Raw genomic sequence first — 18,900 nt, 5'->3', positions numbered from 1 at the left:
CGGTTTGAAATGGACCGTGTGCAAAACACCGTCCACCGTGTAAAGAAAGGCTCCTCCGTGTTTGCACCGCAAGATCCGTGATAATACCGTGTTAACACCGCCATAACATATCATGCAAAAACAAATGTAGAACTTAAAAGAGAATAATGTCTCCGGCGACACTTCGTGGCGGAGCAATTAAAAAATGGAAGAAAAAGCAAAAATAAACCCATAATACTAGAACTGTTAGATATTGTATTGAATGCTAAAGTTTCATTCCTTGTTTATTTTGATACATAGATTAAAACAGAAAATTTGATATTCAAAAATTTGGTAGGTTTGTTGAATAGTACATCAGTTACATTAAAAGCCGTGTGCATAATTTTGTTAAAACTTGATAGTTTAAAAGAAGGCCAGCTACGCGAATCTGTGAGTTGTACACAGAAGACTTATGTAAATATGTTGGGTTCTGCTTTCGTGATTATGTATGCCTTTTTATAAGAGTACATGCTGATACGACATGTTGAAACTTAATTAAGAGAGTAGAGGGAAAAGGGTAGAGGATGCGAGAACGGAAATTGAGCAAAAACTGCTGAAATAAAGATGAAAATTACTCGACTGGGCATTTCCGGGCACTAATCTGATATATCTATCAACAAAGAATTATACTTGAAGATTATTCCATATTAGTTTTATTTGCGGAAATTAAGCGGAAATGTGATAAAACCAGCTTTCCAGGAGGGTACAGTTTTAAACATTTTCACACAATACAGCTCTGATTTACACTTTTGCGCAAATTTCTGAACGGAATTGACTTTTGTTTTACATGCTTTATCATTAAGTGAAATTTCATTTCTCATTATTTCTCATTCGTTGCTGATATTAAAAAAAAAAGAATATCCAAGCTACGAAATTCCGACATTGTTATGTTAAGTAGTCCAAGGCGGGCAAGGCATATTAAATGAAAGAGAGATAATTATTATTCAGTGGGGTGAAGATTCAGGTGAAATTTCTTCAATTTGTCTCCCTCTACAGATTAATTTTTTTAAGATCCCAACTGCTGATCTGTAAATTAACAAACATGTCGGGGAAAAAAAAACAGCCGGACTAGTTAACATAACAATGTCGGAATTTCGGAGCTTTAGTATTTGTTCCATGTTCATCATGTCACTGCCGGCAAGAAGGGAGAGCCTGGTGGTAGTGTCGCTGTCCGGACCACAAGTTCGAGTCCGGCTGGTTCTTTTTTTTTCTGACGTGTTTGTCGATTTACAGATCAGCAGATGCGATCTTAAAAAATTCAACTTGTACAGGGAGACTGATTGAAGAAACTTACAGCTGAACCTTCACCCCTCTGAGTAATATATTTCTTTCAAGAAATGTCATATTGACACTCAGGACAAAAAAAAAACCAAACAAACAAACAAGCCCTGTTTCCATCCCGAGGTGCACTACACATTGTGAATTCTATGACATTATTCATTTGTCTCCAGGTAGGATTGATGCCTTTCACAACTTTGAACGCGTGAAAAAAAGTGCTAATACAGCAGAAACTTTACTTCCTGCATGACTTTTGACCTGATGATAAAGGTTCCACTTTATAAGGTGCTGCACAAAAACTTTTCTCAGGTTAAGATGTTTCATGGTTATAGCCTGTAATGAAGGAGGGCTGTCGTGGCTAAGTGGTTAGGTCGGGCCACACGAATGAGACAGATTAGGCTACCATGTACTTATGAATGTTCGAGTCCGAGCCCGGCAATAGTGCCCTTTCGCAGACACTTTATCGTCATCGCCTTTTTTTTCGATGTAGACTTGAAGCCGCCGGTTCAGTATTTAAGAGAGTCATGTATGCAGGTATAAAACCTACCTTATACAGAATCCACTTCACTCCCACTGACTTCACTACTTGTCTCTTAAAGAGTAGGGAGAAATCCCGCTGAAGTTGTCAAACGCCCAATACCGGCTATGGGTATAGTCGAGTGGTGAGGCCTATACTGATCAGATTTGCCAAGGACTGATAATCATGATGATAATGCCACGACAAAGTAGGCATATACAACATTGAACTACTCATGTATCTATTATGTAACCACATGTTTCTACTGGTATCAAAATTGAAAATTGAAAACTTGTATGGAGTTATACATTGATATTATTGAAGTATGATTTGTTATACGTGGCCAACGAGGGAGTAAAGATACTTGCTGCAGAGAAACACGGGACCGACTGTTTTAAGTCTCCACCAAAGGACTATAGGCGATGAGAATAAGTTGTGCTTTAGAACAAAACCACTCCTGCACGGTTACTCAAATCTGAAATTAATTTCAGGATTTATAATCCATGGATCTTATATCTCCAATTCCCTTTCGCTGTCTGACATATATATATATATAATATATATATATATATATATATATATATATATATATATATATATATTGTTTTATCTACTTTGATCCTCAGAAAATTCACGAAGATCCAAGACATTCGCTACGGGAATTGTTATATTTTTAACCAGTTCAAGAAATCGGCCGTCAAAACAAGAACCACGGGCTCGCAATACGGTAAAATGTGATCAGCGTTTGGCCGCAAATTTAATTCATCTGTTATGTTCTTTTGTTAATTCTTTGCCATATATTGGATGCATTCTAGAGAGAACAACCACACGAAAGTCTTTGTCTTTGAGGTATGTTTTTTTTTTCCATATGCATACTAGTGCAAAATATGCGGAGCTTAATTCCTAAAGGCCCCGAGTTCACATTCGGTTACTGCAAGTGCAGCGAGATTAGCTTTTATTTCCTTTTTAAGTTTTGAATTTATCATTTTGTTTCTTAGTTCTCTACCACAAGAAAAGAGGTCATTTTCTTTTGAGTATTAAATTTGAGCCAAGTCTTGATAACTGTCAGGTAGGAGTTGGGCTTAACATACTTATGCAACAAAACGTTTTGCAGCATAATTTTACACATATTTGTATTTTTATCAGGTGTGCACGACAGCACCCATGAAAGGTACGTTTATTGTCAATAATGTGAAACAGGTCACAATTTCCCCTTCCAAATAGGTGCGTTCTAAACATATCGTTTTGAAATGGTACAATAGTCCATGTAATCATTAGCTATTCATCAGTCAATATTTTAGGAGGCAAGGATATGGTAATGGTCTATTCGAATACATGATGAATACTGACCGATCTGATAAATGGCAATATGGACTTAATGGAAGGGAGTAAAATTAGAGATCTTTTCTTCAAAAATTCAAATAATTATTGTTAAGTGATAACTTTCCAGTAGTCGAAAATTAATCAATGGGTAATATTTGTTATTCTGATGGTTCATTGATATCAATCGGATAACAAAATAAGGTAGGGAAAAAATAAGCGGTTTGAAATGGTATATGAGGTGTTGTTTTTTTTTCTATGAAGCGTGACAGCCACTTCACAAAATTTGCATTAAATACAAATTTCGTAAAGTGGCTACAATTATTATAATTATAAGAAAGACATGAAAAGATTGTTTTCTATGTTAGTGTGACACTGTAGGGGTATTATGTAGTTATTACTCCCATATTGTATATAAAATTTTAGGAAAAACCGACTCAAGCCCCAATTACAAGCCTTTACAAGTTCTACTTTAAACACCAATTATACGCATTACTTTCTCTTTCACAGAACCGATAATGGATTCCTGCAATGCTTATAATAATGACGAATATATGATTTTGCTGTAGTAGAAGTCTTCCATTTTCATGAGATCCCATATTCAAGAAGTAAAACTCTCTTGCTTACATTGCTTCAGTTGTCGTCGTTGCCAATGCGAGTAACTTGATTCGCCGTCTCACCACTGATTTCTATACGCCTCATAACTGACGTGATCTGCGACAAAATTTCGTGTATGTTCGCGAGACAGATATGATACGCAATAAATTATCCATTGTAATATGTATATAAATGGATCAGTTAAACTATGATGCATGTACTCAATCAGAGACATATTGAGTGAAATAAAACAAAAACCTGATATTATAGATTTGTTAAATCAATATCTATTACTCTCTTCATTGTTGTTGTTATTTTTTTACCTCTCTACATCACAACTTTTAGGTCTGCACTTGACTCTGTTCGTTGATGAGCCAGAATATGTTGGTGTCCTCAGTCCAGAAGTAGGAGTAGTCGTATCCATCAATCATCCATCCATTTTTCCCTTTCCTGAAGACGATGGCATCCTCGTATCTACCGGACAGGTTGCATCCATTGGACTTAAAAGGGTATATCTTTATTTTCTATTAGTGAAATCAAATCGGTATGCCCGAAGAATCTGTTCAATTTGCTGTAAAATGAACACATTATATTGAAAAGCAATGCGTGCATTAACGCTGTCTGGCATGATTTAGTTTGGGTAACGACGAAAATGCAATGTATCATAGCCAAATAAGTACTCCGATAGTATTAAAATCTCAGAGCACATCTTATCATGGTTCACGATAAATACAATATGTCGCACACTGCATAACGTCATCTAATCGTGATTCTGCCAACCATCTGAACGGAGATCATTCATTCAAAGAAGACTCTTTGGCGTCTGTTTGATATATATCAAATTATATCTTTTTAATGAAACCAAATACAGTTCAACTTCAAGTTCAAGATCAAAATGAGTAAGTTCTGATTCATCCTGGTAACGATCAATAAAGATACAAAATTAAATCAATTCATCTGGACTTACTGCTTTAATTCCGAGAACGGTTTCACGTCCGATCCTGGACGCTTCATCAGCTCGTCTGATTTGATGACGGGAAGGCGTCGTTGCCAATCGGCGCAGACGCACTACCGACGTTATTGTTCGAAGTCAGTCACCGAGGAATTCTCCGGATGACAGAGCTGTACACCCGGGAGAGGTCGGACAAGGATCGAGACTGGAGGAATCGTTAGTCCAAGAAGAAATTAGTGGATTAGAGTGATGTGTGGGTGAGAAATTTGTCAAACAAACAACTGAACAAAGCGGAGAAATCAGTTTTGTCACGTGGTTTGAATTTCGCGGTCACCCCAGCGTGTACCGTATTATATGTGGATTACATCATAGCTACTGAATCTGCGATCGAGAAAACAACCGCATCTACCCTGCTACCGCAGAAGAGATTCGGGGCAAAGCCACGGCTACTCTCTCTAGTGCTAAACCACCACCTTCAAATCTGTCGAAAGAGGAAAGGAAGGCCGCTCAATCTCTGGCAAAGGATAAAGATCTCATTATTCTTCCGGCTGATAAGGGGAGATGCACTCTGGTATCGAATAAGTCAGACTAGAAAAACAAAGTCTATCATCTCTTGCACGACTGTAATACCTACGACCAACTTAACCCGTTGAGGACGGTTTGATTTTGCTACAACACGCATTTTCCCATAGACGCTTGCCCGTGTAAACTCGGGACTCGTCCTCAACGGGTTAAGCGCGATACTTCTTCACACTTCAAGAAGAAAGTCATTGTCGTGTTGCAACAATGCGGTAGCAGGGTACATGCGGTTGTTCTCTCGACCGCAGATTCAGTAGCTGTGATGTAATCCACATATACGGTACACATTCTGGGGTGAAATTTAGACCACGTGACAATACTGATTTCTCCGCTTTGTTTAGTTGCTTGTCCGACAAATTTCTCACCCACACATCACTTTTATCCACTAATTTCTTCTTGGACTTACGATTCCTCCAGTCTAGGTCCTTGTCCGACCTCTCCCGGGTGTACAGCTCTGTCATCCGCAGAATTCCTCGGCAACTGACTTCGAACAATAACGTCGGTAGTGCGTCTGCGCCGGTTTGCAACGACGCCTTCCCGCCATCAAATCAGACGAGCTGATGAAGCGTCCAGGATCGGACATGAAACCGTTCTAGAGATTTAAACAGTAAGTCCAGATGAATTGATTTAATTTTTTACCTTTATTATTCAAGTTCAAGATTTGAATTAACACGTGGGATAAAAGCCACTGTATACGATCTAAACCATGGTCAATTTGGTCTCCAAATACTCATAACCATAACAATTCATCCTTCTCGCGGCAAATCGCGTCAGCCGGACAACTTCCTGAGTGAACTCTTTTGATATACTGCTAACAAGTCCCCAATAGTGACAGATGAATTTGAAACCTTTCCATGTTTTAGGTTTGAAAATAGTACAAGTAAAAGTCAAAATTAGTCTCTTCAGATTCATGATTGATGATTCGTATCATTCACATTGTTATTGACATGATACGTATACATCACACATAACAATTTATAAGGAGAGATATGGCGAATCAAAGAAATACACACACACACACACACACACACACACACACCCAACACACAAACGGAAAATGGAGTATTATTTTTTTTTTTTTTGTCATTGTCATTTCCCGAAAGACGTACATCACTCGTCTCCCAGAGCCATACGGTGACTGCGGGAAAGGCGGTAAGGATTACTACGCAAAGGATGAATATGACTTTTCCAAGCGTTCGTGCTTGAAGGTGTGCCTGGAAAGAGAGATGTTGAAGCAATGCAACTGTGTCACCGACATCCTCGTCAATGGTACCATGTGCTCCTCCACCAACATAACAGATCGTAAGTCAATCATTTTTGTTTAAGACACCTTTTGTTGTATGTTAGTCTTGGAGTAAACTATTTTAGTTAATTCTGCCGGGGACTATGTAATAAAAGCAAAATGTTGTCTCAAAGAGGAGAAAAGTCGTTTTCAGTTCTAGGTCACGTTCATGGAAATTGTATTCACGGTATTATGGTATTTTCATCTTAAGAGAAAGTCTAAATTACAGAAATTGAGAGACTCACAAACGAAGAGGGAAAATGGAAGATGAGAAGAGAGCATGAAGCATTAAAAAAAAAATGTTTTCTGAAATCATTGATACTTGATGATAGCTAGATGAGGAGCAGAAACAGACTCAAGTGTAGCTCAATTTGGAGTATATTCATGATGCTGCTTTAACAAATTGCGTGTATCTGTAAAACTAAGAATAACCCAGTCCAGACATGTAGTGGAAAACAATGAAACGTTTTCAAACAACGGAAATGATAATGTTCATAGAATGCAATTATGCATTGTCTGGCATACATGCACTCTGAAAATTCAAACGGTAAATCTAACATTTTAAGTGTTGTCGATCCTTGAACCTTTCGTAAATATCAACAACATAACTCTCAAAATGTTGGGTTTACCATTCCCCCTTTCTTAAAGTGTGTGCCATTGTGGTGTCGTACACACTGATGAGGTGTGAAAATTGAGAAAACGATCATTCCTGTTACAGGGTGTTTTAACAACTTCTCAACTTCGGCAAAATTCAAACAGAAATACAAAGTTAAAGTTTACCACATCATGATCATGATATTTTTGACCACCCCCCCCCCCCCCCCAATAAAAAATTAAGCTATCCACACTTCGATTTTAGATGATAATGATCAGACAAAGTATTACCGTATTATTTCATGCCACGTATTCTTCTCATTCAAACGAAGAGAAATGCCGTATTAAAGTCTTCAAAAAGTACATCAGGAATACACTTGGCTGTGAGTGCGAAAACCCGTGCGAGTAAGTACTGTTTGTTTCCATACAGGACGTAATTATCAAAATATGGATAAGATTATTTGATAAAATTTTTCTCGATATTGACAGAGTCTAGCATTGTCTTCATTGATGAATTGTTGTGGCTCAGTTGATGGCAAAGACATTGGACTGCCCATTCGATCTCCGTGGCTCGAGTCCATGAGCTGTGGTAGTTGCACCCTTATGATAAAGCAAAGGATGTTTAGCCTCGTTGCTTATTCCTTTTAGTCTAGTCAAAATACGACAAAAAGTGGGTTAACCCACAACTAATTGCAACAGAAACGATTCCACTTGCATTTGACCCGGAAGAGCTATTAAAATAACGTATTAAAAGTTCCCTAAAATTCGAGTGGTGGATCAGTGTCTAATTTGCATAAATTCAAAGTGGCCGCCATACAACCTGTTTATGCCCATATCTCGGGATACGTAACCAATAGAAAGTAAATTCCGGTTTCTAAACCTATGTCTTTTAGGTCAAGGAATACAATTATGTTATCTGTAGCAACTTTCAAGCATCCCTTCATATAGTTTTTGCATATATTTGCATATAACTATATGTAAAATGGCCGCCATATTGCCTGTGCAAGCCCGTATCTTCGTATACCATTAATGAAGTACACTCAGGAATAAGTCGCTATATATCTGGACATAAAACCCACAAAAAATATATTCTGGTGTCTAAACCTATGGTTGTTTTTTTTTTTTTTAGGTCAGGGAATACAATTATGATATTAGCAGTAACTTTCAAGCTTCCCTTTATACATTTTTGCATATATTTGCATTTAATAAATGCTAAATTGCCGCCATAATTCCTCTACAGGCTTATATCTCTATCTGTAAAATGTACCCAGTGGTGGTGTCTATGGTCTTAATTTTACTGCTGAAAGTCACTGTTGTAGAAAACGTTCCAATCAGGAATAATTACCTATATTTCACTAAAAAATTGCATATATTTATACATAAATCTATTCAAATTAAGAGTAGCTTATATCCATAAGCTACTCTACAAAAGTTTCATGAGTTTGGACATTTGTTTAGAGAATGTTCTTGTCATATCAGGGTACCATGTCACTCACTCACTTTCTGAATAAAAGACCCAGGGGTCCAGCCCTCACTGAGTATCTCAAGTTCACCTTCCATCCATTCTTACAGACTATTACTTGGGAGAGAGGAAATTGGAAGACTTTGGGAACCTCTAGGGCCATATCTACAAGCCTTTAGGGACCTCCATGGTCCAGGGAGGCATGATGTTCATATATTCATGACACTAGCAATAAATGCACCCACAGTACTAAGTTTGTTGAAAATTTGACCATATGTTTTCAAAAAGAGGATCAAAAATCAAAAGTGGCCCCCAATAATTTGGTCCCAGCCCCAAAGCGTCCGCACCTATAGGTAATATTTAAGGTGCCTTTGGGCATCCTGTGGCCTGGGGTGGAGGGGGGGGGGGGGTACCCGTTGGGGTATATATATATATATATATATATATATAATAGATGACGAAGTATGGTGGTAATGCATTTCAGTTCAACAGTGCTATTTATTCAGACCAAATTTTCGACGGATACATTCGTCTTCCTCAGGATCGACAATGACAATTGTGAAGAAAGACGAATGTTTTCGTAGAAAATTTGGTCTGACTAAATAGCACTGTTGGACTGAAATGCATTACCACCCTAATTCGTCATCTTCTCTGTACTGGTACCAACACATGGATTACAAGTATCATATATATATATATATATATATATATATATATATATATATTATATATATATATATATATATATATATATATATTATATATATATATATATATATATACAATGTGTAATATTTCGAAAACAAGTTAAACTGCAAAAGTAAACTTAAATCTATATGCAATCTCCAAGATATTCAACTTTGTACATTATACCTAGCTCTGTTACACTTGGTTCTACTTGTGTGTGTGTGTGTGTGCGCGCGTGTGTGTGTGAGGGTGTGTGTGTGTGTGAGGGGACTTTTTTATAATAGATTCCTTAATTTCGGGGTTCTGGGACCTTTTGGACATGGTGTCTATTTGAACACCTTGAAAGTCTATCATCCTTGGGATGCTACTTGCCTAGTTTGTTGAAAATCTGTCATTACATGGGTTTTTTTTTTAAGAGAACCTGGAAATGGTTTTTGAAAATGTATGCATGACCGACGACCGGTCAGTAGAATATAAATGATGGCTATTTGCAATATTAGCTTGAACCTTTTTTGCTGTCTTGAACCTTTGGCTAAGATGAGTTTAAAATCTAATGGATCAAAGTCACTTGATTTCAAGAAAACTTTCTTTCGTTTCCTGTACATTATTTTCATTTTCTAGCTTGTGATAATACAGATACTAAGGTATGTAATGTGATCTCTCAAAATAGAGATCAATGATAAAAGTGAAAAACGAGTATACAAAACTATAGCTTACACTCACAGTGTTTTATGTGTTTACCACAAATTCTGGACTAGGATGGTGTGAAATTGCAGTTGATTAATTTAAAGCAAACAGGATCTCGGCTCCATTTCATACTGAAACGTGGTAAGTCTCACGTTTGTTGTAAACTGTGTCGATGTCTTTCGAGAATGCTTCTTATTCCTAGTCACCAATTAGAACAGCATAATCTCACTCCTCACATATTTTAGAAATACAACATTACAAGTTGTATGATATATAATGGCCCGCATCTGACACTGGTATGGGTTGTGTGCAGTCAAATCTGCTTGCCCTGCAACTATACACTGCCAGTTGCTAACATCCTGTCTTGCAGTTGCATCAGACTTTCTTCAGGAGTTCCTTAATAGCTGCAGCTTTGTCTGTAGTGATCAGAACATATTTGATTTTTTGATTAAACACCTTCCTCAAATCGTCCCAATTCCAATGATTGTATGTCATTTCCCTTCCACTGTTTAACTTGAAGAAAAGCTGCTACCGAGGTGGAGGGAAGGGACCTTTTGGAAGGGTTAGGAACAGAAAATGATGTTATGTATTTTGTTTTTTATCTGACTTAAGACTGCTTTTTCGCCAGCAAAACTGAATTCAGCCTTCATGCTGCTCGCATTTCTAAAAAACAACAACTGTGTGTTGGTGAAAATGTTATTAGTGCGAAACCCCAATGCAATAGGAAACATTTCTTTTAATAAAGCTGTAGATACAACACGAAAAATGGTAAAAGTAAGACTTATAAGAATTTATATGTGTTGTATGAGCTTGAAGCCAATGAGAAGGATGCTGTTTGTATTGATCGACTGATGAATCCAGAGTACTAGTAATAGAAATGTCAAGGCATTTCCTTTTTTTTTCTTTTTCTTTGTATCTGGCTGTAAATCACAATGTTTTACCTTTTCAGTGGAGTCACTGGGTGAAACCGTGCAAAAATGTGACAAAATCCACTTCCATACAAATTATCACGGTCATATGTTGCTCATTGATAAACATGCCTTTACCAAAAGTTTTGCAACAAAGACCACAAGTATCAACTAAACATGGATGTAAATCATCGCAGGTAAGAAAAAAGATGTTTGAAAAAAAAAACCCTGCTGAATGATTTAAGACCAATTTTTGTGTACCGTAAGCACACTTTGAAAGCTATACGAGATATGTCCAAACTCATGAAACTTTTGTATAAGTAGCTTATGGATAATCATGAACTTGATGATATGCCCCCCCCCCCCCCCTTGGCAAAAAAAAAGAAAAAAGAGAGAAGAAATAAAGAATTGCAACATAAACACAAGTAATAAGCAGTAAACATGAGGGCAAATTACAAAACATGATACATTAAATATCATGCAATCATGAAATATTTTAACGATTCCTACTACATAATTTCAGACTTTAATATTTGTGTACCTATTGAGCACACTTTGGAAGATAAGTTGAATTTACAGTTAAATAAAGATATGTTCTATTCGATGCTACTTACAGTTGTTTTCTGTTTTGAGGCTGTATCTCAAGAAAATGTGAGTACAATGTAATACAATACTTTTGATAAATGCAAGAATATACACACTATAGGTGTAGGATAATCATCAAGGTTTTAAATGGTATTATAACAATTTTCCCTTGATATCTTGGATGAGACATTACAGTACAATTAACGTTCTGCAGCTTGTGTTCGTATATCTAAAATCATATTCACGGTAGTAATTTCAATAGATTTATGTATAAATATATGCAAATTTTTAGTGAAATATAGGTAACTACTCCTGAGTGGAACGTATTCTACATCAGTGATTCTCAGCAGTAAAATTAAGACCACAGACACCATCACTAGGTACCTTTTACAGATAGAAATATAAGCCTGTAGTGGCACTACGGCGGTCATTTTGCATTTAATTGAATGCAAATATATGCAAAAACTGTATAAAAGGAAGTTTGAAAGTTACTGCTTATATCATAATTGTATTCCCTGACCTAAAAAAACATCGATAGATTTAGACACCAGAATCTATTTTCTGCGGGTTTTATGTCCAGATACATAGCGACTTATTCCTGAGTGTACTACATTAATGATATACGAAGATACGGGCTTGCGCAGGCAATATGGCGGCCATTTTGCATGTAATTATATGCAAATATATGCAAAAACTATATAAAAGGATGTTTGAAAGTTGCTATACATAACATAATTGTATTCCTTGACCTAAAAAAGCATAGGATTAGACACCGGAATTTACTTTCTGTGGGTTATATATCCCCAGATATAGGCATAAATAGGTTGTATGGCGGCCATTTTGAATTTATGCAAATTAGACACTGATCCACCACTCGAATTTTAGGGAACTTTTTAATATGTTATCTTGATAGCTCTTCCGGGTCAAATGCAAGTGGAATCGTTTCTGTTGCAATTAGTTGTGGGTCATTTCATATTTTGACTGGACTATTTGGAAAGGACTCAGAGGGGGATTCACTCAAAATGATACATGTATTATTATACTGTACGTGGATTGAGCGAATGCAACAATAGAGTCTACATAAAGGAGAGATATCAGTGTAGTTGGATAAAAACTAGACAATCCATAAAAGACATCGCAACTATGGTCGCTTGTTCACAAGCATTCATTACTTGTAATACTTGGCGGCCTCGTAAATCACATACACACACACAAACACACACAAACACACACACACACACACACACACAAACACACACACACATGTAATCATGATACAATTCGGATCTTCTGGGGGTGTTTCATCAATTTAGTCAGCGCTGACAAGTTGTCAGTATCTGACAATTTCAGCAAAATCCTTGGTTTTGATTGGCTGAGATGCTCTGGTCACTGACTGTTACCATGGTGATTGTGAGAGACTGCCAACTTGTCAGCGCTGACTAAATTGATGAAACATTTCCCAGGACGTTAAATCACCACATCAACTTTCTTCGGAATAGGGCTACTCTGGCAAAGAAGTTAATATTGAAGGGAATGTCTATATTTTGAATATTTCCAGAAACAAAATATTCTATTGCGTTCGATTTAGCTCGTTAAAGGCCGTGTCACACCTTTCCGGGCAAGCCTTGCGTGCGACTTGGAAAGAGCAATTTTGACTACCCGGAGGTCCCCGTAGATGATCCGCACATGACAGTACCTAGCACGTATCTCAACCGTAGTCGCCCGGAGGTGCGCACGCATTTTTTTTTTACCCGCAACCGTGTTTAGGCCCTGTCACACCTTTCCGGGCTAGCTACTCGGGCTTGTTACGTGTAGGGATTTTCTAGCATACCGGACATTCCTGAGGGCGGAAAAGGATTTCAGCGAGTCAGCGCACGTGTCTTACTTGCTGGACGCGTTATACTTGCGAGTATACTGTGTGACCTTTGTACCAGTCGCGTGGGGGCTGACAACTCATTGAAGGAATTCCTCTAATGGAATGGCTGAAATCTCACAGAATTTCATTACCTTGGCTGCATACGGGACTGCGAAGTACCTGCGTGGGAATTGCCTGGGAAGTACTTCCGCTAAGGGTCTCCTACCGGCGTTCTGCGTGGACCTCTACGGGCATTCCCGCGACTCAAAAGTTTTGGTCATGCTCAAAACTTGGCTGCGGTTAAATAGGACTTGCGTGAGCACCTCCGGGCAACTACGCGCTAGATACTGTCAGGTGCGGACCAACTGCGGAGAGCTCCGGGGAGTAAATTTGTTTCCCCGCAAGTCAAGCCGCAGAAGTTCCCCCGTACGGTATGACAAGGCATGAATGAAAATTGCAAACATTCTTGTTCGCCCGCTGAAAACCTTCTACGTACTGGAAACTACCTACTCGCTACAAGCCCGCGTAGCTTGCCCGGAATGGTGTGGCACGGCCTTAAATTAATACAAACACACACACACACACACACAAGCATACACACGCACATGCACGCACACAAACAGACACTCGAGCACATAGGTCTTGAGCGATCTTTGCTCGTCAGTACCTTTACATGAAGCAAATTTGGAAGTTATGGAGTACATGTACACGCAAATTACTAACGTAACCTAACTGAAAAAAGACACACACACTCGCAGGATGCGAGAAAGATATGAAGCACGTCTCTGCATGTAACCGTTACTGTTGATGTGTATATCTGAGTGGTTTTAATGTGTTATTATTTTTTTCTCACAAAGTGAAAACATCTACAATGCGAGAATCTCAACGGCTCGATGGCCCAGTGAAAGATACGAAGTATGTAACTTTTTCTCTCGCACATACAATGATGACGTATCACCAAAACGAAATAAACACATTGTTTTCAAACTGTTATAGTGTAACGCAACACTGACAGGTGAATTCATTAAGAGTGAAATACGATGTCAGAATGGTAGGGGATTGCCAAACATGAGCATAAGATGAGAATTATAAAGTTTTCGCATACATTCACGGAATTGAGATTTAGTCGGCACCACTTTCCAAAGTTTTAAAGAGGTGATGTCACGACCCGCAAAACCCGATTTAAGGTTGGTTTAGATAAAAGAAAAAAGAGTGTAGACCGGAATACTGCAAGTTTAATGTAAATGGAATTTAATCTTTTCACATGTCAAGAAAGAATAGTTTAGCTTACATCATATGATGTCATGACGTCAGAATGGTCGAATTCTGATAAACTTTTGATTTGACTATACGTACCTAACTTATTATTTTTTACACTTCAAATTAAAGCAGATGTTCATTAGTTCATTGATAAAGTGTCGGCCAACGGCATTTCTACCTAGAGATTCTATTTGATGATATCAAAATAAACAGCGGAAATGCATAAACTGGACTTAACCTTTATATTGGGTACTATAAAGTAGTGATTTTCTGGGTGCTTAATGTGAGATAAAGTTTTTCAGTGTCTGTCTTCTATTAGGGATTCTGAGATAGCTGCGGAAAAGAAAACGTCGCCTAGAACTTTGCTGATAATCAGTAATAAATCGAATTCAAATCTATTTTCTAGGAGCATCTTTACACGAGGCTCAAAGCTGAAAACGGACCAGGAAAATTTAGTTCATTCAAGGACCAGGCCAGGTAAGACTCATAGGGACGCGTGCTGCTTTACAAGCAGGGACAAGACGAAACCGAAATGTACACTACTGAAATATTGATTTCTTTAAAAATTGTAATCATTTACTTCAGAAATTTTTAAAGAATTAAGAAGCAGGAACAACGACGAAACCGAAATGCACTCTACTGAAATTGATTACTTCAGAAATATCTCCACATCGCTTCATTTCACTTCAAAAAAACAATCTTTGTTTCGCGACTATAGTCGCTAAGTGTCATTACTTTATGCGATTGCTCATGACATGCCACAGCAAAACACAAAAGTGAAATGAAGCGATGTGGAGATATTTCTGAAGTAATGATTAAAATTAAGAAAATAATATTTCAGTAGAGTGCATTTCGGTTTCGTCCTTGTCCCTGCTTGTAAAGGATGAAACCAAAATGCACTCTACTGAAATTAATTCTTTAAGAATTTTAATCATTACTTCAGAAATATCTCCACATCGCTTCATTTCACTTCTGTGTTTTGCTATGGCTTGTCATGAGAAATCGCATAAAGTAATGACACTTAGCGACTATAGTTCCTATATACAATGTATTTCGGTGATGCGACATTTGCTCCTGCGACAATTGCTCCTGTCCTTTTCTCCAAAGACTTAGTTAATGTTAGGGTTGTGATGGGTTTAAGGCTTAATTTGATGTGAGGATTAGGACTATGGAAAGGGTTAAGCATTTGCGTAGAATTTATTTTTGGCTTAGCGTGCAGATACTTCATGGGAGCAATTGTCGCAGGAGCAAATGTCGTGGAACAATTATATTTCATAGTATATAGTCCACGGTACATAGCGGATGAGCTGGATTCTACTCTGCACAAGATCCACTTTGAAACTTCAAGAAACATCTGTAAATTGCTAGTTTGGGTTAGGGTTAACGTTGAGGTTAAACATTCTAATTTATATCGAATTTACAAGCAAAGCCAAACTCATAACATGAGTTCTCCTAGTCAACAGCAATATTCAAAGCTTAAGTTTGCCATGGCTTAAGCAATCACTTTGCGGGATCAAATCTGCATTTATACATTCATGATTGGTTAGCATTTCTTTAACACCCGGAGAGCTAGACTGCGGGTAATGTATGTGTATAATATAAGCATTAAATATAAAAAAAAAAGAATCATTGCTTGATGTGTTATCGAATGTGAAAATGAATGAACTGGAACTCAGTTTTTGGTTTGGTTTGGTTTGGTTGGGTTGGGTTGGGTTGGGTTTTATGGATTGTTTACAGCATGCAAGTATTTTCCATGTTTGAAACACACACATTATAAAGATGAATTAGTGTGTTTGTTGTTATTCCACTTGACAGATCACTTTATATCAATTGTATTGGTTTACAGTATGAAACATTTTCCAAATTGGTGATATTGCATGGCAACTCTGCCATGGTGCATCCCAATTAATTTGGTAAGCAAATCTCGGTCACTCAATGAAGACCTACCCTTGATTGAACAAACACCAATACAATACTATTGCATAGCACACACACACACACACACACACACACACACACACATACACACACAAAGTCATTCATAATTCTAAAAAAACAAAGCAGTTCACGCTCTTATTTGGCCAAGAGGATTACTCTATTGAATGATCCAAATGTTCTCTTTGTCACAAATCAGCAAAAACCTTGTGCGTGTGAAGATCTACTATGAAGAACTCAACTTCGAGAGGGTGGTGGAGACTCCATTAAACACGGTATGTTACAATTCATTTTGATAATATGCTGTCGTCACACGTATGATAGTTTTCAAACCTTTAAATAAACAGATAACCAGCGAGAGAGTCAACTCCATTTTATCTCTTGATAACATTCATTCGTCTGTTGCATTCATGCATATAACGAAATGTGACAAGGAGTGGTATGGCTATCCTAGGATGAGTATTCATGACCGATCACAATGGCACATGAGCTGAACTGCTGCCTTCATCTACAATGACATTATTGCCGTTTATTCTTTCCGTTCTCACTGTTGTTCTTTTTTCCGTTTCTATAGGTCGCAAGTCTGTTCGGCAACATTGGTGGTTTGATGGGTCTGTACGTTGGCATGTCAGTCATCTCCATTGGTGAAATTTTCGTCCTCGTTTTCCACGTCATCCGATCGGAATATCGCAAGAAGACTACTGAGTATTAAACGTTAGAACGGCACCTTGCGTCGGGAATACAAATCCCGTTTGATTCCTTTACTTAAAGTATGGTGAACGAGAAAAGCGCCGGTAAAGAAATTACTGTCGGTTGCTGGCTGTGCGTTAGAAACTGTTGGGTACTACTAGTACTAGTACTACTACTAGTACAGTAGCAAGCCCTACTACTACATGCAGGCGCGCCGGAAGCAGTTTTGGATTGGGGGGGCAAACATTGGAGGGGGCTCAAGATTAGACCATACATATGTTACACAATATACACATACACACACACACACACACACACACACACATCTATTATATATATATATATATATATATATATATATATATATATAAAGTGGCGTACGGTGGGTCGAAACATGGGGGGAACCATAAAGTAATTTTGACGGTCTGTATGCTTGTGCGTGTGTGCGTGAGCAATAATGGGACTACAATACATTACGGAATGTGATACATTCAACAACGCAGTCATTGAGGAACATTGTAAGTTTTCCTTACATGGATTATGGAATGACGGTGTGAAACGATCGACAAATTATATACTGTCAGCAACATAAGGTTAATGGCATAACAATAAAATGCGAGCGAGCGAAGCGAGCGAGCTTGAAAATTTTGATATTCTACAGTTCCAAAACGAGTTTTAATTGTATAGCTATATATTTCGCTTTGGAAATAAATGGGGGCGCATCGGGCGCAACTGCTGGCAATTATTGGCAGCAACATTAGGAGAACGGCATAACGATTGAATGCGAGCGAGCGAAGCGAGCAAGCTTGAAAATTTTGACATTCTACAGTCCCAAAACTGGGGTTTGTAGCTATATCTTTCACTTTGGAAATTAATGGGGCGGCGCATCGGGCGCAACTGCTGGCAATTACTGGCAGCAACATTAGGAGAATGGCATAACGATTCAATGCGAGCGAGCAAAGCGAGCGAGCTTGAAAATTTTGACATGTTACAGTTAAAAAAAACTCCCGCTTGTAGCTATCCCTTTCGCTTTGGAAATTAAGGGGGGGGGCATCGGGCGCAACTGCTGGCAATTACTGTCAGCAACGTTAGGAGAGTGGCATAACGATTCAATGCGAGCGAGCGAAGCGAGCGAGCTTGAAAAATTTTGACATGTTACAGTCCCAAAACTCCCGTTTGTAACTATACCTTTCGCTTTGGAAATTAAGGGGGGGGGGCATCGGGCGCAACTGCTGGCAATTACTGGCAGCAACATTTGGAGAATGGCATAACGATTCAATGCGAGCGAGCGAAGCGAGCGAGCTTGAAAATTTTGACATTCTAGAGTCCAACAACTGCCGTTGTAGCTATGTTTTTCGCTTTAGAAATTAAGGGGGAGGCGCACCGGGCTCAACTGCTGGATGCGAGCGAGCGAAGCGAGCGAGCTTGAAAAATTTGACATTTTACAGTCCAAAAGCTGCCGTTTGTAGCCATATTTTTCCCTTTTATTCATATATATACATATTCATTTTATTTTCTTTGTTTATTCATTTATTTTTATTTTTATTTTTATTTTATTTTTTTTTTGGGGGGGGGGGCGGCCGCCCCCCCTGCCCCCCCACTTCCGGCGCCTATGACTACATGTACTAGTACTCGGAGCCCTAGCAATAGCTTGAGCTCCACATTGAATAAAATATGTTAGACGTCGGCGTTTA

General features: G+C 38.2%; 1 protein-coding gene across 1 annotated transcript in view; it reads left to right on the top strand.

Moving 5' to 3' along the window:
• The window catches only part of LOC139726468 (epithelial sodium channel subunit gamma-like), a 36,070-nt gene extending 18,842 nt beyond the window's left edge, over positions 1-17,228 (top strand). Inside the window, exons 4-11 of the mRNA XM_071637424.1 lie at positions 2,453-2,540; positions 4,076-4,239; positions 6,365-6,563; positions 7,192-7,225; positions 14,179-14,236; positions 14,988-15,058; positions 16,716-16,791; positions 17,091-17,228. Of these exons, the coding sequence (XP_071493525.1) occupies positions 2,453-2,540; positions 4,076-4,239; positions 6,365-6,563; positions 7,192-7,225; positions 14,179-14,236; positions 14,988-15,058; positions 16,716-16,791; positions 17,091-17,228 (828 nt within the window). The remainder of the gene's footprint in view (positions 1-2,452; positions 2,541-4,075; positions 4,240-6,364; positions 6,564-7,191; positions 7,226-14,178; positions 14,237-14,987; positions 15,059-16,715; positions 16,792-17,090) is intronic.
• Positions 17,229-18,900: the final 1,672 nt, after the last annotated feature.

Source organism: Diadema antillarum, unplaced genomic scaffold, assembly GCF_040938485.1.
Source record: "Diadema antillarum isolate AM-2024a unplaced genomic scaffold, OU_Dant_1.0 seq00000085_RagTag, whole genome shotgun sequence".
Taxonomy (NCBI): Eukaryota; Metazoa; Echinodermata; class Echinoidea; order Diadematoida; family Diadematidae; genus Diadema; species Diadema antillarum.
Note: the sequence above shows the minus strand (reverse complement) of the source record. Positions and strands in the feature narration are given on the sequence as shown.